Source organism: Nannospalax galili, unplaced genomic scaffold (assembly GCF_000622305.1).
Source record: "Nannospalax galili isolate Female #2095 unplaced genomic scaffold, S.galili_v1.0 scaffold1025, whole genome shotgun sequence".
Classification (NCBI taxonomy): domain Eukaryota; kingdom Metazoa; phylum Chordata; class Mammalia; order Rodentia; family Spalacidae; genus Nannospalax; species Nannospalax galili.
In genome coordinates, this window is record NW_008353598.1 from 8,336 (window position 1) to 30,672 (window position 22,337).

General features: G+C 43.7%; 1 protein-coding gene, 1 long non-coding RNA gene and 1 pseudogene across 2 annotated transcripts in view; 2 read left to right on the forward strand and 1 right to left on the reverse strand.

The window, feature by feature from the left end:
• The first annotated feature begins 2,870 nt into the window (after positions 1 to 2,870).
• Pdgfrl (platelet derived growth factor receptor like) overlaps positions 2,871 to 22,337 on the forward strand; it is a 55,821-nt gene continuing 36,354 nt past the window's right edge. Inside the window, exons 1-2 of the mRNA XM_017802658.2 lie at positions 2,871 to 3,096; positions 15,802 to 16,099. Of these exons, the coding sequence (XP_017658147.1) occupies positions 3,042 to 3,096; positions 15,802 to 16,099 (353 nt within the window). The 5' untranslated portion in view covers positions 2,871 to 3,041. The remainder of the gene's footprint in view (positions 3,097 to 15,801; positions 16,100 to 22,337) is intronic.
• LOC115067316 lies at positions 6,264 to 11,117 on the forward strand. The gene is made up of 3 exons (XR_003846743.1): positions 6,264 to 6,334; positions 7,494 to 7,719; positions 9,873 to 11,117. It is a non-coding gene; the product is annotated as an uncharacterized LOC115067316 (long non-coding RNA).
• Positions 14,057 to 14,398, reverse strand: LOC103748259 (annotated as a pseudogene).

A 22,337-nucleotide genomic window follows, 5' to 3' on the forward strand; every position in this document is an offset into this window, starting at 1 on the left:
TCCTTAAAAATGGCTATGATGGACTACTTTTTAAAATACTTTATTTTTATTTTATGTGTATAAGTGTTTTGCCTGCATATATGGAAGTGCACAACGTGTGTGTGATGCTAGCACAGGGGCCAGAAGAGGACATCTAATCCCCTGAACTGAAATTATGGACAGTTGTTAGCTGCCATGTTCTTGCTGGGAATCAAACCCAGGTCCTCTGGAAAAACAGCAAGTGTTCTTAACTGCTGAGCCATTTCTCCAGCCCAGATCAGTTACTTCTCAAATTGCTGTGGCCAAATACCTGGCAAGAAGAAACTTGAGGGAGGAAGGAGTTGTCCTGGCTCAGGGTTTCAAAGAGGATACAGGCCATCATGTCAGAAAAACTAGGTAGCAGGAGTGTGAGACTGCTGGCCACACTGCGTCTGCAATCAAGCAAAGAGAGATGGATGCATGTTGGTACTCAGTTTGCTTTCCTTTTCTATTTATTCAGCTGGGAACAGGGGTCTTGTGATAGAGTCACCCACATTCATTCACCTTTCTGGAAATAGCCTCAAAGGCACACCCAGAGCTGTGTCTGTCTCCTAGGATTCCAAATCCAATCAAGTTGACAGTGTAGATTAACCATCAAAGATGATGTCTTAACCTTCATGTCCACAATACCACATAGAAAGATCAGTTGAAACAGTTATCAGGTTTTGTTTCCTCCCTCTGTTAATGAGACACTCTAAAACTAGATGTTCTAGTTACCTCCTATTGTTGTGATAAAGCCACTTACCAAAACCAACTTGAGGAGGAAAGGGTTTATTTGGCTTACAGCTCACAGTTCCTCATTAAGGGAAGTCAAGGCAGGAACTCAGGGCAGGAACCTGTAGCACAGACCATGAAGGAAGGGTAGTTACTACCTTGCTTCCATGAACTGTACTCAGCCTGCTTTTTTGTATATAACAAGACTACCCACCCAGGGGTGGCACAGCCCACAGTGGGCTGGGTTCTCCCACATCACTCAATAATCAAGAAAATGCCTCACAGGCATGGCTGCAGGCCAATCCAGTGGAGGAAATTCCTCACATGAAATTCCTCAATTGAAATTCACCAATTGAAATTCCCTCTACCCAGGTGTGTCAAGTTGACAACTGATAGAAGATAATTAAATGAACAGTGAAAGAAGATGGAGTCTGTGGCAGTACTGAGACCCATACCTTACCCTTCTTTATTTTCAGGCAACTGTTTTCTCCACAGCAGTGCAAGTAAATGGCAAAGCTAGGTGAGCTGGCAACACACTGCAGAATTCTTGGTTCCTCCTGCATAAAGTGGCAGAGAAGCACTGGTTTATCCTACACAGCAGCACTTCTCTTGGGAGCTGAGAGAGTAGACCCCTCCCTGTTACTAGTGGTGAGCCTTCCTTAATAGTAATGTTCGGGGCTAGAGACCACAGTGAGGACCAGGCCTCCTGGCACATGCCTGTAATCTCAGCACTCAGGAGACAGAAACAGGAGCACCAAGAATTTGAAGCCAGCCTGAGCTACATAGCAAGACCCTGCCCCCCACTCCCCCCCCCCCCCAAATTAAGACCATAATGATAGAAGCCAAAAGCCAAAGGCCTGATCCTCCCCTAGGGACCACACATTGGCATCCTCATACTGCAAACTGCTTTGATCTTGGGAGTCTACAAGCTCAGGATCCTACAACTGCTCTTTGCAGAGGACTATATTGTGTCTAAATAAGTCCTCTGCCCCACAGGAGCCGGCCCTTCATAGATCCAGACTGTCTGCTCAGTCCTATTTCCCACTTAACTTTCACAGTAACTCTGCCCTCTCCCCTGTGCTGTGGGGCCAGTCTGCTTTGTGCCCATGCCCTTCTGACCAGAGGTTGGCCAGCCCAGAAGGATGCACCCTTTCCCCTCCCTCCTCCTTCCTCCCTCTCCTCTCCAAACTCCAGGGCATCTCCTGTGATTTCCACCTCTTCTCCATCTGCAGCCTCTGCTCCCTGGACTTCTCTAGTATTGTCTTGTATTGTTGGCATATATCTTACAATTTAGTGTTAAATTTTATTTTCACTTACATTAGCTTTTCCTATTCATCTTGGCCATTTAACCTTTTTGGATACAGGATCTTATTTAGCCCAGGCTGGCCTGGAATTTGCTAAGTAACTGAGGATGACTTTGAACTGATCCTCCTGCCTCCACCTCCTGAGAGCTGGGATTACAGGCATGTACCACTGTATCTGTTTTATGGGTTGCTGGGACTTGAACCCAGGGCTTCCTGTATGCTAAACAAGTACTGTACCAACTGGGCTACATCACCAGGCCCTTTCACGTTTCTTTATCTGCATTCGAGTAGCTCATCAGTCACCAGTACAGAAGTCTCCTGGAAGAAAATAAAGCTCACATTTACAAGGAGCTCAGAGTGCTAACCTTGGCTGAGAAAGGAGGGTGGGAGGGAAGTGCCCTCCACCACGCTGCGGGAGGGTTCAGCTGCAGCAAGATGCCCAGGTTAAGCAGGTGCATGCCTGTGTGCCTAGCCTATCTCTGACCTGACCTAAAGAAAAGCCAGAACAACCAAATGCAGCAGTTCCACTGCTGAGAACAAGTGAGAGATCTTAGGACTTACAGAAATTTAGAGGGCACTTTTTGTAGCGGGCCAAGGCCCCAGCTGAGCAGATGGTGAGTGCCGTTTGGACGGCTACAGTGTGTGGTTCCATCTGCAATTACGCTAGGCCTTCTTGACCTTGGTAAAGTACAAACACCCAACACAGCAGAAAATCAAGGAGTGACATTAGCTTTGACTGTCTTCCCAGCGCTTGGAAAAGCGCTGCGCTTCACCGCTCCGCCAGGGGGCAGGAGAGGTCACATTACGCTGGGAATTTTAAAAAATATCTCCAACTTTTCTCCCAAATTGTGTTCCTCCTGGTGAAACCGAATCCTCTAGCTGTGGTGTCCCGGGCGCCGGTCCCGTCCTGCTGGGGCTCCCGCCGCCGCCCGCTGCGCCTCTGCCCTGCCCTGCCCAGCGCAGCCGGCAGTCCCCAGCAACACCGCCGGGTGCCCAGCCCCGAAGATGAAAGTGTGGCTGCTGCTAGGACTTCTGCTGGTTCACGAAGTGCTGGAGGATGGTGAGTGACTCTGAACTGGGTAGGATCCTGCGGTGACTCCCTTCGCCCAGGACACCCAGCCCTGACGTCCCTCCTAGCAATTCCTCTAACTTTTGGTGTTCAGGGTTCTGCTCCCGTGCGGCTCCCCGCGGGTGCACCTGGCCCCTCCTAGAAGGGTCTCCTTTCTTCCATCCTCCACCTCCCTGGCGAGCCTTCTGAAAAGGTGGCAGCTACTTTGACCCTTAGGAATCCGTCAGGACCGCTCTAGCTTTTGCCGAAAGCCCCAGGCGCGCATCTGCCCAGCCAGCTCCTGGTCCAGCCCCTGGTGTCAACGTGTCGGTCTGGGGGATGGAGCGGCAGCCTGTGGATTGCTTCGCCCTGGTTCTCTGGTTCTCCTACTGAGAACGATGCCATCTAAGCAGGGCAATTCTGCAAAACTCCCAGTATCCTCCACCCTCCGCACACTATTTTTGCTTGTTTGTTGTTCTTGTTTGTATGCTACCTTGAGTTAAAATCTGAAGATCAGCCTAGGTCTTTCACCAAAAGAATTTGTGTTAAACCTCAAAACAAATTAAAGCTACAGAGCAGTTACATTTCCCACTTAACTGGGTGGGGAAAAGATGAGGAAAATACTTTTTGTATCACATAGGGCAGCCTTGCATCAGTTAAAAAAATTTAACCTACATTTTATTTATGTACTGTCTGTGTGTTTGTGGGGGAACAGCATGGCATGCTCATGCCTCACCACCCAGGTCAGAAGGCAACAGGAGTTGATTCCCTCCTTTGACCTTTGACCTTGTGGATTCTGTGAATTGAATTCATGCTGTCAGGCTTGACAGCATGCACTTTTACTCCATGAGCCATTTTGTCGACTCTTGTGTCATTTTTTATGTGTTTGTTTGTTGTTTGTTTTTGTCTTTTTAAGATAGGGTCTCCCTGTAGTTCCAGCTAGCCTGGAACTGCTGTGGAGACCAGGCTGGCCTCTGTCTCACAGAGATCTGCCTGCCTCTGCCTCCCCAAGTGGCTGGGATCAAAGGCCTGTGCACCACCACATCCAGCCCTTGCATCACTTTAATTTTTTTTTTTTTTAAGATGTGTACCTTGGGTTCATCCTATTGTATAGACTCTTGACCACAGGGTCAAGGCTTTATTGTTACCTGTAGGTACATGTGTGCATGTGTGTGTGCTTTGTGTGTACATCATATATTCATATTATTGCTATCTTATTTGCTCTATTATTTATTTAATTCTTGCTGTTTGTACAGTACATCTTGGTATCCTCAGATCTCCCTTGTGATTCCTCAGCTACTGAGACAAATTTGCTTAGACTTGGTTGAAAAGCAGCTTTTGCTGTTATGCAGCCTCATGCTGGAGCCAGCAAAACCTGGTTGGCCTTGCATCTACTCTTCAATCCTGATCAGTCTCTTTCTATCCTATAAAACTTCAGTCATTGAAAAAAAAAAAAAAAACTACATCCTAGTTTTCAGAAGTTCAAAATGGCTGTTGCCAGTGAACTCGAGCACCATGGTCTTTAAGCCTAGAGCCCTGCTTAATAAAGTGTAACCTGAGCTTCTACTGAGGAACAACAATTCTTCTTTGCCCAGAGAAACCTTGGCACAAGTGAGCTCAATTTGTACAATGCAGTATTAAAATGATCCTGGCAAGTCCTTGCATCTGGCTGCTAAAATGGCGGAAATGCAGTATTGGTATCATTTTTTGAACAGGGCAGGAGATGGCCAGACAAAATAATTTCAAATAGTCCATTCATTTTATTCATGCCCAAGATGCTGGTTTCAGAGGCTCAGGATGTGGCTTCAGTCAATGTGGATCAGGCCATGTGAATTACTATAAACATCTGCCTAAATAGAAACAATAAACATTCATGAGACAGTTTAACTTCACAGGAAGTTAAATACAGGCCAAATATTTTGTAAGAAATAATAAATAGCCTGGCTCACGCCTTTAGTCCCAGCACATGGGAGGCAGAGGCAGGAGGATCTCTGTGAGTTCGAGGCCAGCTTGGTCCACATAGCAAGTTCCAGGCCAGCTGAGGCTACAGGGAGACCCTGTCTCAAAAAGACAAAAAAATAAAAGAAAGAAAAGAAAAGAACGAAATAATATACTGGTTTTTGTCTTTAAAAGTATATACATATGATGTATAGACCATACATAAAATGTTCAACATAGATGAGGAAAAGTGAGTCAAAGACCCGGGTGCTATGACCCCCACCTTTAATCCTAGCACTCACAGAGGAGACAGAGGTAGGTGAATCTCTGTGAAATGGAGGCTAGCCTGGTCTACACAGCGAATTTCAGGCCAGCTAGGGCTACAGGAAAACACTGTCTCAAAAAAAAAAAAAAAAAAAGTGAATCAACGTTGGATTTTCTTAACCCTGTCAAGAATTTTTTTTTCAAGTGGGGGCAGAGGATTCCAGAAATGACCAATTAGAGTGAATTATACAGGAAGTCTTTCCAATGCTGGTCTCTGGTTGGCAGGTCTGAATATGTTGTCAGTGGAACCATCCCAGAACACAGCTTATCCACTGAACTTTGTTCTGTGACCACATTTGGGAGAGAGCCTTCTCAGAGGAGGAGACTTTCTTGCAAGTGCATGTGGGGTGAACATCCATCCTAACCAGTGATGTTAACCTTGCCCAATTCTAAAATGATCACTTATTTGCTTGTTTATTTGAGACAGGGTCTCCCTGGCCCCAGCTGGCCTGGAACTCACTATGTAGACCAGGCTGGCCTTGATCTCACAGAGATCCGCCTACCTCTTCCTCCTGAGTGCTAGGATTGAAGGTGTCCACCACCACACCTAGCTCTGAAGTGTTCACATTTTGGAGAATAATATTATTTCTCAACATAACAGGAAGGAATTGAAAAGCCACATATTTGATATGTTTCATGAAAACTGTGAAGAAATAGGAGAACCCAGTTAGCCAGGCACTGCTGACAGTGTCTGATTTCCAGCATTTCTGTAGAATACTGCACTGCCGTCTTCACACTCTAACATATAAAAATCACAGATGCCTATCAACTTCTTATCTGCATTTTTACATTCAATGTCAGGAGCAAATACCAACGTATACATATTGATTTGTTATTGCTGTTTTGTTGAGCTATACCAGCCCCATGATCCATGCTAATTTGGTTTTCAGTTTAGCACAGGCTTATTTTTCACCTTAGGAAAGGACTTTCTGAGACCACTAAAGAGATTCATCATGACATGAGAGGGAGAAGCCAGGTCTTCAAGAAGGTAAGGAGAGAGATGCAGTGATCATGATCCTCTAGCCAGGACCATGTATCACTTTCATGGGTGAGTTTACTCTTCAGAAAAAGAGAATAAAAAAATAGTTCACATACCTCAACAATGAATAAAGAACAAGAAAATTCATCTTTGCTTGTAAATGCAAATAATAAATGTTTAAAAGCATTTAGGATCTGTGTGTTTGACAGATAAAATAATCTTTGATACTTAGGGTCAATCAAGACTTTGGTCTGAGGACATTACAGAGAACTGGCTGTCAGAGGAAAAAAAGTCCCGAGGAATGAAGGTTTTCCCTAGACAAAGTGGTCTAGGTCTTTCCCTAGTAAAGCCCTTATTCCTGGTCCTCATAACAAATGGAGAAGACAGATATTAAATAGCAAGTAGAAATAGAATTTCAAAAATTGGTAAGTGGCATGAACATGGTTAACCAGGGTATGTTAGCTCCTCAGAGCTGCTATAACAAAGTCCAGGTTGAGAATCTCTATCAGAAATTCTTGAGACCAGAAGTGTTTGAGACCAGAATTTTTTTCAAATTTTGGAATAGCTGCATATCCATAATGAGATGTTTGGGGAGTAGGACTCAAGCCTAAACATGACACTTGTGTTTCATATATCCTTGTACACATATAACTTGAAGGTGATTTGGGGCCATATTTTTGTGCACTCACATTTTGACGGTGAAATGTCACCTGAGGTCAGGTGTGAGATTTTCCACTTACAGAGTTATGCTGGTGTTCTCTGTGGTTTGGATTTTGGAGTGTTTCTTTCATTTCAGATTTTCTGATTGGGATATTCAACCCATACCATGAACAGGGTGGCTTAAAGCAACAGAAGTACATTCTCCCACTGTTCTGGAGGTTAGAAATCCAAAGTTAAGGATTAGAAATCCAAAGTTAATGTCCTGTCAGCAGGACCTTTCTGCCTCTGAGACGCTGAAAGGAACCCTAAAGTCTCTTGTTAGCTTCTGGTGGTGTCCTGCAATCTCTGGCATTCCTTGACTTGGGTGACATGACTCTGGTCTCTGTTTCTGTTGTCACATGGCTTTCTTCTCTATGTGTCTGTCTTCGTGTGGCATTTTCCTCTCATCTTGGGAGGCCATCTGTCAGCATCTTAATGGGATTACCTCTGTAAATATCATGATTCATAGGTACCAGGAATAGGACTTCAATGCATCTCTCTAAGGAACACAATTCAACAAATCAGCCCAGGGCAGGACATGGCGAGAGTAAGGGTGTCGTTTGGATGGAGAGTTAGAGGCCTGCCTGAGGTGAGGAAGCAATACCTACAGGTTCCAGACCAGAAGAAGAGTCAAGAGCAGGTCAAGAGTTTGCTTCAGTGTCCAGGGTGGCTGAGGACCCTGAAATGATACAGAGGTGGGTAAAGCCTTGTAAATCATGGGAGGGCAATGCTCTCTTGAAAATCGGATGAAGGTCATTACAAGGTTCTGAGCAGAGAAGAGTCCACTGTCTGATTTACATTGTTAAAGGTTAAGAGCTCCAGAGTGGACACTAAGAGCCTACTTTGGAAGCTAAGTCTAAGTAAAAGTGGGTTGGATGGCAGTGGTGGCGGTAGATGGAGGGAACGAGGCTGACAGATGACACCAAAAATGTCATCAAAGAAGATGACACCAGAAGGATTTGCTACTAGAATGGATATGGCTTAGAAGAAAAAGAAAAGGATGAAGCGAGACTGAGGCATTTGTCTGGGACAACTGTGTGGAGGGGGTTTCTGATTAGGGATAAATGGAAGTCTGGAAAGAGCAGGTCTGAGGAGTATCCAGAGTTCAGGTTGGAACATTAAACTTGAGGTGCCTGCTAGTTTTCCAAGTGACAGTGCTGATGAGTAAGAGATGGAATACTCAGATCTGGAATTTCAAGGCAAGGGCAGGGCAGGAACAAGACAGTTTTCAACATTCAAGTGCTGCTAGAGCCTCAAGACAGTGTGAGGTCACCTAGAGAGTACTTGGGCAGAACCTATAAGGCTAAGCCCTGGGGACTCAGATCAGGCCCCAAAAGAAAAGAGCTCCCCAAAAGACTACAGTAGCATCAGAAGAAGACCCAAAACAGTACAATGCCCTGGGAGCCAAAAGAATAAAAGCTTTTAAGAAACCATCGGCTGTGCTCCAATAGATTCCTGGAAAATGCCTCAGGTTCTATTCTGGGATAGAAGTAGCCAGTTCCATGCCACATTATGAAAATGAGCCCTTAAGAAGAGACCAGGGGGCTGGAGAGATGGCTCAGCAGTTAAGAGCACTGAGTTCAAGTCCCAGCACCCACATGGCAGTTCTGAACCATTCTTAATTCCAGTTTCAGGGGAATCCAAAGATCTCCTCTGACCTCTGCAGCATTGCATGACACAGGTGCACTCACATACATGCAGGCAATGTACTCATACACATAAAATAAAAATAATAGATAAAATATTTTTTAAAAAGAAGTGGCCAGAAGGGTTTTGTGGCTAAGAAGCACATCGAGTTTCATCTTTCCATGCCGTTTTCTCCCTGGTGCCACTCTTGGCTTCTCAGCCCTGTTCTTGGGAAAGCGTGCATGCTCCTGTGGTGCATGTTCTAGTTTGCTCTGTTGCTGTGATAAAACACTCACCAAAACCAACCTAGGGAAGAAAGGGTTTATTGCATCTTACTTGTCCAAGTGACAGTCCATCAGTGATGGAAATCAGGGCAAGAACCCAGAGCAGGAACCTGGAGGCAGGAGCCAAAGCAGAGACCATGGCTGCTTACTGGTTTGCTCCCCCTGACCTAGCTAGCTTTACTTTTTATTGACTTTTTATTGAATTTTTGAGGATTTCATAATATATCTTGATTGTGTTTAGACTTCCTCCCATATCTACATCCCCTCATAGACCCACACTGGATTTCATGTGTTCTGTCATGCACAAGATCCACGCAAGCTCAAACCAACAAAAATCTAGCATAGAAGTAGGGAAATGGATAAGAAACTCCAACCTTAGCTGAGAAGCTATTGGTAATTGATGACTACTGGGAGAGGGAGAGTTGGTTTTCTTGAGGGAGTGATGAGAGATAGGTTGGTCAGCTACCTTTCTTATATAGCCCAGACTACCTGCCCAGGTGTGGCACCACCAATAGTGGGCTGGGCTCTCCGACATCACTCGACAACCAAGAAAATGTCTTGAAGTCATGCCCACAGGTCAATCAGATAGAAGCAATTTCCTGATTGAGGTTCCCTCTTCCCAGATGTCTCTAGTTTGTATGAAGTTGACAAAAAACAACCAGCACTGTGCTTCAGGAAGAAAGGAAAAGTGAGAGTGATACATCTCAGTGGCTCCTGGGGAATACCTAAGCTGGTGCACCAGAAACCAATGATGTGGTTAAGTGGCACTGCCTTCAGAGCTGGCCTTTCCCCTACCTGCCCATCAGGGAGTTAAAAATAAACAGCTATAGTTCTTAATGTTAATCACCTTGCATTATATGTAATCTTCCTCCAAGCAGCAATGATTCTTCTAATTCTAATGGCTTCATTTTTTCTTCCAACATGTCTATGGCATTAAGGAGATGAACATCCGGGTTACATTCAGTGAAGTTCTGACCACATGCTGAGGTGATACTGAACAGTCATCGTTCTTTTCCTGTTGGCTTCTTACTTTGGAACACGTGTTCATTCACTGGGATCTTCTGATGTTGTCTCCTCACCTGGGGATGTTAATATATGCTTGAAATACCATCTCCAGCCCCTGTGCTCACATCTCTAGCATCAAGTTCTGTCTAACTAGGAACATTGTGTCAAGGGTGGGGCTTGGTGAACAAAGAATCCACTTAGGCAATGGGGCTATGCCTGAGATTTGTGAAAATAAGTAAAATGGCAAGGCCTGCTAATGCCTAATGGAAGGAGAGGTGATATGTGGCCCAGAAAAGACTCTAGATCTGGAGGCATGGGAACTATCTTTTCTCTGACTTCTTGACAATCTGGAATAAGCTACTTGGCATCCATGAATTAATAAGAATAGTGACTGTGTTGCCTCTACCATTTCATACAGAGTACACAAACCACCACACAGCAAGTAGCACTTAGCTGATACCTGCTCGGGGTCAGACACCTTCTCAGCATTTTAAACACTCCAACTCAGTTACCACAAATATCCATGACATGCCTAGTGCCATCATTCTCCTTATACACAGAGAGGCAAGTGACTTCCCAGGGTCACTCAGCTAGGAGATGGCAAGCTGGGACCTGAAGTTAATATTTTATGGTCTCAGAATTGTACCACTTATTTCTCTATACAATATACTATGTCATCACCTCAAAATGCAATGATAATGAATTCCACTGTACTTACTTACAATATAAACTCTTCTGTCTTTAAGACTTTTAGAGTATGACTAATTTACATAGTTTGACAGAAGACAAATTCTTTCAGAAAGTTACATGTGGGATTTGGGTATTTTTTAATCTCAGAACTCTGGGTACCTGTGGTGCAGCTAAGGTAACTTTTCTTGGTAAGGAAGTTGCTAGGAATTGAAGCTAGAACCTCAAACATGTTAAGTACATGCTTTATCACTGTTATACCTCCAGCCTCTTAGGCTTCAGTTTTATAGTCAGACAGCTAAAGCATAATACAGTTAGATCAACTGGTGGGTCTGTTTGGTTAAAAGTTCAAATCATTTTCTAGGCAGAATAGCAAAACTTTGAAAAAGATAACAAGCACAGTCAGATAACCTGTTGTTGTGTAATGGTGTAGAAGTCAGACAAATAGCACTGGTTGTATAAATTCCATATGGTTTATAGAAGGTTACCTTATACTGTTATTTAAAATAAACACACCAAATTAAACATAAGTCAAAGTCAGCCACTCTCATAAGCATAGTGTGATTTAAATGTTTATGGGACACAGTAGTTAGAGGTCATCATGGTAGGCTTTTATTTTCTATCTTTAGGGGGCAAAATAAGACTTGATATATTGTAAGACTAGGCTTGCCATTCATAATTGATGATGTTGAGTTAGTGGACTACTGTCCATCTGAGATGGTTCTAGTGGCTATAGTGGGAGGCTAAGAAATACGTTGCTTACTTTTCTCATTGCTGTGACAAAGTATGAGACGAAAGCACCCTAAGAAAGAAAGAGTTGGTTTTGGCTCATGGTTTAAGTCCATCATGGTAGGAAGGAATGGGGCAGGAGCCTGAAGCACCTGGCCACTCTGTGCCTGCAGTCGGGAAGCAGAGAGAGGATCGTCAGTGTTTGCTTGCTTTTTCCTTTTTATTCAGTCTGAGACTCCAGCCCACGGGATGGTGGTAGCCACATTCAATGGTGGGAGGGGGAAGGACTTCCTTCCTCAGTTAAACCTCTCTGGAAACACAGACATACCAAGAAATATGTCTCCTAGCTGACTCTAAATCCCACGGCTGGCAATCAAGATTAACCACAAGGAACCTGTTCCTGAAAGCCACTATCTAATCCATCAGGATTGAATAAACGAAACGTGCAGGGTTGGCAGTGCTGAGCAAACAGCAGGTATTGGGGACTGCCTTGGAGAGTAGAGCTCAGGGACACAGCTCCACTCCTCGGGAAGATTAAGATCAGCAGAACATGTGCCTACGGAACCAAGTAGAAGAAAGGTAAAAAAGAGGAAACTCGGAGAAACTCAGGTTTAGAAAAAAGAGTAATCACAGCTGGCTCTGAGGCCACAGAAAAGAGAGCTAAGCCCAAAAGCAAGGTGCAGAGGTCCAGAGAAGGCAGTGTGTGTCAGACTGGGTGTGGACACTGAGCTGAGGGTTCTAATAACAAACTGGTTCCAGAGTCTGGGGAAGGCTGAACTAAGAGTGGAGGCTAAACAGCACCTGTAACAAAGATCAAGGGGACACACACAAAGGAAGCACACAAGGTTGAACTTTGACCATGACTTTCTCCTGATACCACATTTCTCATTTTATACAAATATTCCATAAGTCCCTCAACTGGCCAAAGTTTGTACTTATTTAAAATAAATATATGGAGCTGGAGAGATGGCTCAGTCAGTGGTTAAGAGCAGTGACTGCTCTTGCAGAAGACCCAGGTTTGGTTCTCAGCACCCACATGTGGCTGACAACTGTCTATAACTCCAGTTCCAGGGGATCCATGCCCTTTTCTGGCCTCTGCAGGCATTGCACAACATGGTTGCACTTACATATATGCAGGCAAAACACTCATACGTATAAAATAAATAAATAAAAATAACTTTAAATAAATCTATGTGGAATGTTTATCGCTATGCAGTGAAATGAACAGACTAGATGGGGTCGGAGACCTGAGTGCTGGCCTTTGGCCACTGACCAGTTGAGTGAATTTGTACAATATATTTAACCTTCCAGACCATCTTTTATCATTTTAATCTACAGCATGAGGACTTTGCCTAAATGGTTTCTAAAGATCCTATAAGTCTAGGCATTTCTGTAACTCTATGGCCCATATATGAAGTTTCCTTTCGTTCTTAAGCGGGTAGACTATGCCTAGCTGTATAGTCACCTTTTTGTCTTTAAGGGGTGGATACAATTACATAGCTGTAGGGCACTTGGTTAAGATTTCTGGAGCTCAGAAGTCAAGACAGCAGGAGCAATACTCCCTGGGTGAAGGAAATAATGGATGCCTTGTCTGTAGGGGAGACAACAATAACAAAGCCAACTTAAAGTAGGTCAGCTTTTTATTATCCACAGTGTGCTGGCAATGCTCAACAATAGTGTTGATAAATACTCCTCCAGCCAGGCATGGTGGCACACACCTTTAATCCCAGCACTCAGGAGGCAGAGGCAGGTGGATCTCTGTGAGTTTGAGGCCAGCCTGGTCTACATAGTGAGTTCCAGGACAGCTGGGGCTACAGGGAGACCCTTTCTCAAAAAGACAAAAAAAGAAAAAAACAAAAAACTCCTCCAAAAACATTTCATTAGCTAAACTCTAAGCCATTGCTACAGTTAAGGGTTTTGGTTTGTTTTGGGTTTTCTTTGTGTGTGTGTGTGTGTGTGTGTGTATGTGCGTGCGCGCGCGCTTCTGGAGGTCAGAGGTCAACATTGGGTCAACCCACACTCTCCACCTTAATTTTTATATAGGGTCTTTCCTTGAATCTAAGTCATACCAACCGGTAGGTTGGGTGGCCAATGAGCTCCCGAGATCCACCTGTCTCCATTTCCCCTTCGCCAAACCTCAACCTTAGGCCTGGAATTACATTTTTTTTTTTTTTTACAAACTCCAAATCCAGCCTTTATTTCAGTGCAGAGCAGAAAAGAGACTCAACCCAGTTTAGGCTGGTCCCAGACAGAGACAGCTGGGGGGGGGGTCCCTTAGAGTGTTTCTCCACCCAGTTGAGGGGTGGAGGGAAAGAAGAGAAGATAATACTGGTGCTGCCAACTCCACAGCTGCTACAGCCAGGAGCTGGGAGCCCTCAAGCAGCAAGCTGACCTCCAGAGGCCAGGACAGACCCAGAATCAGGCAAGAATCAAAGGAACATTAGGCACTGGAAGAGTACATAGACTGGACAAATGAGGAAACTCTTGGGGCCCCCGAACAGCATTGAGATCTCACAGAGGAACCCCTAGGGCCTATGGACTCTGAGGACTGAACCTCTTAGGGCAGCACTATCACACTGAGACACTTACAGAGAGGCCCTGATATCCCTTGTGCTGTTCTGTGAGGGTTAGGAACAGATCAGGAGGGAGAAGGGAAGAAAGAGGTGAGGGGGGCCTGAAAAGAGCACTGGCAGGGCATGGGTCAGGGCAGAAAGGGTGTAAGAGAGGCTTCTAGCTGCTGGCGGATGAGGTTGGCCATGGGGCTGGTGATGCCACCTATCAACATCCAGTACCTCTTCAAAGCTGATGTGCCCGTCACGGTTGGCATCTAGGTTCTGGATGAGCTTGTCAGCAGCCTTTCGGTTCCCTGTATCCGTCAACATATGGCTCAGCTCTCTCTGGAGCATCTTGCAGAAGCTGCTTTTGCTGATCTTGTTTTTGACCAGGCTGTGCTTAGATACACATTTGTAGGAGTTTTCCACAAGGACAGCAACCGCCTTCTCCAGCTCTATGTAGCAGTCAGCCATCTCACTGCCCTCAGCTCCTCTCCTGGCCTGGGAGCTGCCTCCTCGGTCCACCTTTTCCAGCAGGGCTCTGGGGCCTGTGCTCTGGTACTGACAGCCAAGCAACTCCCCACACAGCCCAGCCAGGACTCCTCCCAGAATCTGTCCCACTCCCTCCCGGCCTTGCCTGGCTGAGCTGGCTGTGGGGAGGTAGTGACTGAACTCTCTCTTGTGGAATTACATTTTTATGTGGTTGCTCCAGATCAGGACTCAGATTCTCACGGTTGCCCTGTAGGCACTTTACTGACTAAGCTATCTCTGCAGCCCTACAGTTTAGTTTCAATAACTTATACATAAACGTTAAATTATTATATGCTTAGTGCTCATTCTTTGCAGGGAGGTGTCAAGGTTGCATGTAGCCCAAGTTGATGTTGAATGTGTTATGTAGCTGAGGAGGACCTTGAATTTCTGATCCTCCTGCTTCAGCCTCCTGAATGCTAGGATTTGAGACATACATCACCATGCCTGGTTTTATGCAGAGGTGGGGATTGAACCCAGGATTGCATTGCATAGTAGGCGAGCGCTTTACCAACTGAGCTACATCCCCAGCCCCATAAGGTTTGTATTCTACATGGGCACTGACCAGCCCATAACAAATGTGGGTCCCACTCTACATTTTCATTTTTAGAGAGACTCGGAGCCATCTGATTATACTTCCAATGTTACTTGTGTCTCTAGTCCTGAGAGATTACACAGTCCTGCATTTTAAAAAGTAGGTTTCAACTGAACATGGGTACATGGAGCACTGAGACCAGAAACAAATTTTGTTTAGCTTTAGTTCTGCCCTACTAGATGACCACAACTGTGAGATGGGGTGCAAAAAACAGAGAATAATGTTTTGGGTTTTTAAAAACAATTTATTTATTTATTTATTTATTTATTTACTTATTTATTTATTTTTGTTTTATGTTTATGAGTTATGTGTAAGAGTGTTTTGTTACCCTGCATGTATGTAAATGCACTCATGTGTAATATGCCCAAGGAGGCCAAAAGAGGGCACCGGATCCCCTAGAACTGGAGTTAAGGACAGTTGTTAGTTGCCATGTGGGTGCTAGGAACAGAACCTAGGTCCTCTAGAAGTAAGTGGTATTTATTTATTTATTTATTTTTTAACCAATGAGTTATCTCTCTAGCCCCAATGTTTCGGTTTTATAAAAGAAAATGTTAGTTTATACTTTGCTTATGTTGAATAATATCTTTAAAGCTGAAATACATTTTAAAATCATTGTTTTCAGACTGAATAATGGATCAAGACAGTAAAGGGCTTGCTTTATGTTTATCTGTGACTATCTCCGAAAATGGTCTGGGCATAGACTAGGGGAGGTGACCACTGACGTCATCTGCTGCAGATTTCTTACATTGTTACTGTCTCACATTTTCACAGTTGCTGGTCAACACTCTCCCAAGAACAAACGTTCAAAGGAGCAAGGGGAGAACAGAATCAAACCGACCAGCAAGAAGGTTAAACCCAAAGTTCCTAAGATAAAGGACAGAGACTCAACTGACTCAACACCAAAGAGCCAGTCCATCATGATACAGGCGATGGATAAAGGTCGCTTCCAGAAGCCTGCTGCCACTCTGACTCTGACAGCAGGGCAAACTCTGGAGCTTCGATGCAAAGGAGGCAAAGTGGAGTGGAGCTACCCGGCCTTCCTCGACACCTTTAAGGACACCCGTCTCAGGTAGTTGCTGCTTTTCCTGTGACTTGTGTTGTCCCTCATTCAATAGTGTATTGCCTCTGACATCTACCATCTCACCATAGCAGACTAAAAATAGAAGTTAAATGAATGGAAGTCATAGATATTAACTCTTCTCACAGTTAAAAAAAAAAACCTTGTCACAAATCTCACAAATTTCATCGAAAGAATAAAGTCTTATAGGAACCCATATGGCAGGAATGAATAGCAAACCAAATCTTTATAGGGAATGACAATGCATAGAAATGGATATTTAAGGATTTATTTAGTGAAAAATAATGTATTTGATGTATTATGGACTTTTTAAAAAGATATTTTATTTATTATTTTTATTTTATGTGTATGCGTGTAATTGCCTGCATGTAGGTAAGTGTACCCATGTTGTGCAATGCCCATGAAGGGCAGAAGAAGCCATCATTGGAACTGGAGCTACAGACAGTTGTAAGCTGCCATGTGGGTGCTGGGATTCAAACCTGGGTCTTCTGCAAGAACAGCCAATGTTCTCAACCACTGAGCCATCTCTCTCCAGCCCCATATTATGTACTTTTAAGCAATAAGGAAAATTGAAATCATCTAATGGGATTCTTACCATCAAACTGACCAGGGACCAATTTAAGTTCCTTGGAAACCTTTCAGCTACTTCTGATTATTTTTATGTTTTTGAGTATATGATTGTTTCAAAGACCAAAGGTTTCTCATGCTTCAGTGACCATCTTCTGGAGGCAGGGCTTCTTCAAGAATGGATGGTTAAGGTGATGCCTAGGAAATCAGAGGAAAGGTACTTGTCCTGGTTTGTTTCTTCATTGCTGCGACAAAACACTCTGACCAGTACCAACTTGGGGAGGAAAGGGTTTGTCTTACATCTCCCAGGTCGCACGCAGTTCATCAGGGAGCCCAAGGCAGGAACTCAGGGCAGGAACCTGGAGGCAGGAGCTGGAGCACAGGCCACGGAGGAACGCTGCTTACAGGCTTGCTCTCTTGGCCCCTGCTCAGCCTGCTTTCTTATGCAACACAGGCCCACCTGCCCCGGGGTGGCACCACCCACAGTGGGCTGGGCCCTCCCACATCACTCATCAAGAAAATGCCCTTCAGACATGACCACAGGCCAGTCCAATAGAGGAAATTCCCCGATTGAGGCTCCCTCAACCCAGGTGTGTCAAGTTGACACTAAAGCTATCCAGCACAGTGCTGAAGCTGGGGCTCAGTGGTAGAGCTCTTGCCTACCATGTGCAAGACCTTTTCCAACACTCAGTGCCAGAAAACAAACACCACTGTGAAAAGCAAGAAAAGAGAGCATGTTTCCTTGGGTTCTGGCTGTGGGAATGTGTTTGGAGTTAGAATCCTGTGTGTCTTTGGGGAAGTCTCCTAAATTATTTGGGCCTCAGTTTCCTCATGCATAAAAAGAAGGGCAGAGGATGTCATGATTCTAATATCCTTTCTGGCCTTCTTTTCCATGATTATCATTGGGGAAACTTAGGGTACTGTCTTTTTAGGGCGGCAGCAAGGGAAGGGGACATGTGAGTATCGGGCATCTTAAACTCTACACATCCACCACACACCCATTTTTCCATATAAATTCAAACTTTGTGAAACTCACTCTTGGAAGGAGTCCACTATTCTCTGACCTTCTCCTTTCTTTGATTTCTGCCCCCACCGATTCAATCAATCACCAGGTAAGTCAAGTCAGCCTTCTTAAGAACCTCATTCTGCAGTACTAGCTGGGCCTCCTCCAGTTACCTTCTAGTCATTCTGAGGAAGACAGAGCTGTCTGTGTCTCCTTGCTTAACATTTGTCAGATTTCCACTGTGGGTAGAAGTCAGCCTTCTCTCGAGGCCCTCTCACCACCATGTAACACCTCTGCTAGACTCCTAGGGTCTCAGAACTTGCTGCCATCATTGCCTGGAACCCTCCTGGCCTCTCGACACCAGCCTCACTTCAGTCAGGGTGGTACTTTCTCTGGAAAAACCACGTCAGGCCTCGCTGGGAGCACACCTGTGATGCTGCTGCTGCTCTGTGCAGCTCACTGCATAATACCTGCTGGTTTTCCTTTGAAATCTGCACTTCCTGAGACTTGGCTGAATATTTGGTATTTAGCATTATCCCTTTAATGACTCCCCATCCTTCTGGTACACTTGTCCTTCTTTTCTGAAAAGAAACTATTTAAAATGCACATGGAAGTAACTGCTAACTACCCGTCTGTCTTTTCTACATATCCTCTTGTTAGTAAGACCTCTTTAACAGTCTTTTTCTGACTATATCCCCTGGCATCTCAAATATGACAACATAAAGTTCTCCTTAAGTTTAATAGGCTACAGGGAGTAAATCTAGATTTTTCCTGAAGAGATGGCTGGAGAGATGGCAAGTGCATGTGTGAGGACCTGAGTTTAGAGGCCCAAACCCAGCCATGTAAAGCCTGATGTGGTAGCACAATGCTGTAATTCCAGTGCTTCTGTGGTAAGATGGAGGCAGAGAAGCCCTGCTACCTTGACCTATGCAACAGTGAACACAGCAGACACTGTGTCCATTGAGGTGGAAGGTGAGAACTGACACCTGAGGCTGTCCTCTGACCTCCACACGTGTGTATGCCTCCCCCCCCATTTCAAAGAAACACATCTAGAAAAGGTAAATACTATACATATATTTACAAATGTGTATGTGTTTGTGTACATGCATGTGTACATATGTGAAATGTAAAAAAAGAAGCAGACATTTGCTCCCTTATTAATGTTATTTTATGTTTGTATAGTGATAGCAATTGAACCCAGGACCTCACCCATGCTAGACAAATGCTCTACCAGTGTGCTTTGCCCCAGCCTCCTTCTAACAGATTTTAAAGTACAGTACAGAACTGAGTTTCTGGGCATGTGCACTTGTTATACTACAGATATCTGGGACCTTTTTCATCTGGCATAATTGAAAATCTATGCTCACTAAACACCTCTGTCTTCCCCTTCTTCCTCCCCTCATCAATCAGCGTGCTGCTCTATTTCTATGGGTTGACTACATTAGATACCTCATGGAAGTGGGATCATGCAGGACATCTGTTTCTGACTGGCTTATTTCACTTAACACAGTTTACTCAGGGTTTATCCTCCATGTACACGTCACAGGATTTCTTTATTTAAGGTTACATAATGTTCCTTTGTACGTATTCACCACATTTAAAACATTCACTTATCAACCAATTAACATTTGTTTCCACATAAGCGTGCTACAATAAACATGAATGTTCACATGTATTTTTTTAAGATTCTATTTTAAATTCTTATGGCTACATACTCAAAAGGGGGTTTACCATCTACACTTAAAATGACTTAAAAGGGAGATATACATACTTCTTAAAAACCAGAATTGAGATAGATTAAATTACTCTGAACATTTAGTTTTCAACTTTTACAAAATACTTTAAAACTAGGAGGTTTGTTTATAAAGATTTAGCATTTTCCAATAGTATTTTCTAAGTTACATATTGAAATACGATAGAAACAGTTTAAAGATTCAAAATTAAGTGAGCCTGAGGCTGAATCAAATTACTTTTCACCATTGAATAGCATTTCTTTGATGCACAGTAGGGACTTTACAGGGACAAAAGGACAGATGTAGGCCCCTGAGGAACTTTGAACCATGAAAAATGTAGAAAACATCTAGTCATAACTCTGTATAAAACAACCGCAGAAAACCATGATTTATTTGACACTAGAGATCCAAGAAATGGACTCTTGACATGTTTCCCAGAATGCGGTGCCTGTACACAGTGGCACATTCAGCCTGTCTTCCGTTTCCTGTAGAGTGAGTTCTTTCTGCCTTCTCACAGCTCTGGGGCTGGATGCTCCCCAGGTATGCTTCCAACAGAGAGTCATATTTTTAACCAATACTGGTAGCTTTCTGGAACTAAGTTCATGTGTTACCAAACCTGTCCAAATTTAATCTTCTGATGACTTCATCTCTTTCTGCCGAAGTATGAGCTGCCCCTTGTCATTCTCTGTAAAAGCTGTGACTCACAAAGAAGAACAGAGCCCCAACTAAGTGAAATAGGCCCCACGAGAGAAACTGCATTTGTTCTTCCGAGGGTTGAGAAGTCAAAACCCGTTCTTTAGTCCTTCAGTGGATTAATGTTTGGCTGGACTCGCTGATGCTCAACCATTTTTGATGAAGGATTAAAAGCATGCTATATTGCAAGCATTCATACATAAAAATAAAATAAATTTTTCTAAAAAAGCATGATACCAGAGGAAAAATCATCCACCCTGATGTAATTTAGTCTCTCTTTAGGGCTAGAGGCTATGAATTCTTCCTGCCTACTGACTTCACAAAGGTATTTGTTTTAGCATAGACATAGCCTGTTTCTTAGTTCATAAAGCAAGATGGTTTCTAAGAACTCTTTCAACTATGAGTCTGGATTTGAGAAAGTGAGTTTTTAAATTAGCGTTTCAATATAATAACATAATGAGTTTTTAACCAGCAGTAATCACATGTGCATTTTATAGTCCACCTATTTATTGTTTAATAGGAACACAGTATTCCATTAAGGAAACATAGCATTGTCTTCTTACCTGGCCTCCAGTTTTACTATCATAAGTAGTATAATTATTAACTTTTTATAAAAATCACTTGCTGTGGGGCTGGAGAAATGACTCAGGGGTTAAAACCACTGGCTGCTCTTGCAGAGGTCTAGGGTTTGATTCCCAGCACCCACATGGTAGCTAACAACCTTCTGTAACTCCAGTTCCAGGGGATCTGATGCCCATTTCTGATTGTGGCATTGCACGACACGGGTGACTTACATACATGCAGGCAATACACCCATACGCATAAAATAAAAATAATAAAATAAATTTTAAAAACCACTTGCTATGATTGTGCATCTGTCTAACACAGAGAGAAATGTTCCGTCTCTTTAACCAGGTCATAAGTATAGCTGTATTATTCTGCATCTTTCCTGCTATGAGAGTAATGAGGGAGAATGTTGCAGGACAGAGATGCCAGGTGGAGGCACAGCTGGATATGAGCCCCGCTTTAACCACAAATTGGCAAAGTGAACTTTAATCAGTAATTTCCCCAGATCTAGTTTCTTCACGTGGAATATGGAGGTGGAGACGGCATTGCTGTGCTGCTGATACACTGCCTGGCCCATGGCAGATTTTTTTAAAAAATCACTTTATTGTAATGAACGCACAAATGCAGTTAAAGGTAGCCACCCAAACAAACACTTGCCCGGTCCTAAAGCTCTGTGCAACCCAGTGGACTTCCATACAGTTGGGACGGCCATTCTGAAGGCCTGGAGCTTTGCTTGGGGTTTTACACTTTCACTATGAGTTACATTTTTATTCCCTTATCCACCACAAAAAGAAGAAAACTATGACAGAGTTGAAACTAGAAAAAATAGTTTATATCCCCTTTCATGACTCAAGCATCCTTTGCTTGAATTCTGTCCTCTGCATCACCTGATATTACCCTCTCTTGGTCTCCTTATTAAATGTTATACTAAACCCACACTTTCATGGATTAATATAAAAACCATACATTATAGATTAGGATCTGCATATGAGAGAAAACATGAGGGTTTTTTTTTCTTTCCGAGTTTGGGTGATCTCACTTAATATTATACTTTCCAAGTCCATTCATTTTCCTGAAAATTTCATGATTTCATTTTTTCGTTACTCCATCTTATATACATACCACATTTTCTTTTGTAAAAAAGTTTTTATTAGCCAGGCATGGTGGCGCATGCCTATCCCAGCACTCAGGAGACAGAGGCAGGCAGATCTCTGTGAGTTCAAGGCCAGCCTGGTCCACATAGTACATTCCAAGCCAGCTGGGGCTACAGGGAGACCCTGTCTCAAAAAGACCCCAAAAAAATTTCTTTGAATTTTTGTGTATTTCATACAGAAATTTGTCTTTCTATCCCCTTCCCCTTCAGCATCTTCCCATAGCCCTCCCACTGGAGTTCATACCTTCTGTCATTTGTGTTAAGGCCTATCATGTTTACATGATACTAACTTTAGTTAGTGTCCCCAGATGTCCCTCAGCACAAGTTCATCCATGGGGATCTAGTCGGTCTATCTAGAGTCTTTCCCTTCAAGATTAACTCTTCCTCACCTGGCAGTAATCTGATGCCAATAATTCTTCAACTAAGATTGGGGCCTGCTGTTCATTTCCACAGTTCTGTGCTGGGTTTTTGTCTGCTTCCATTTGCATAGATCTTGTGCATGCTGACACTATT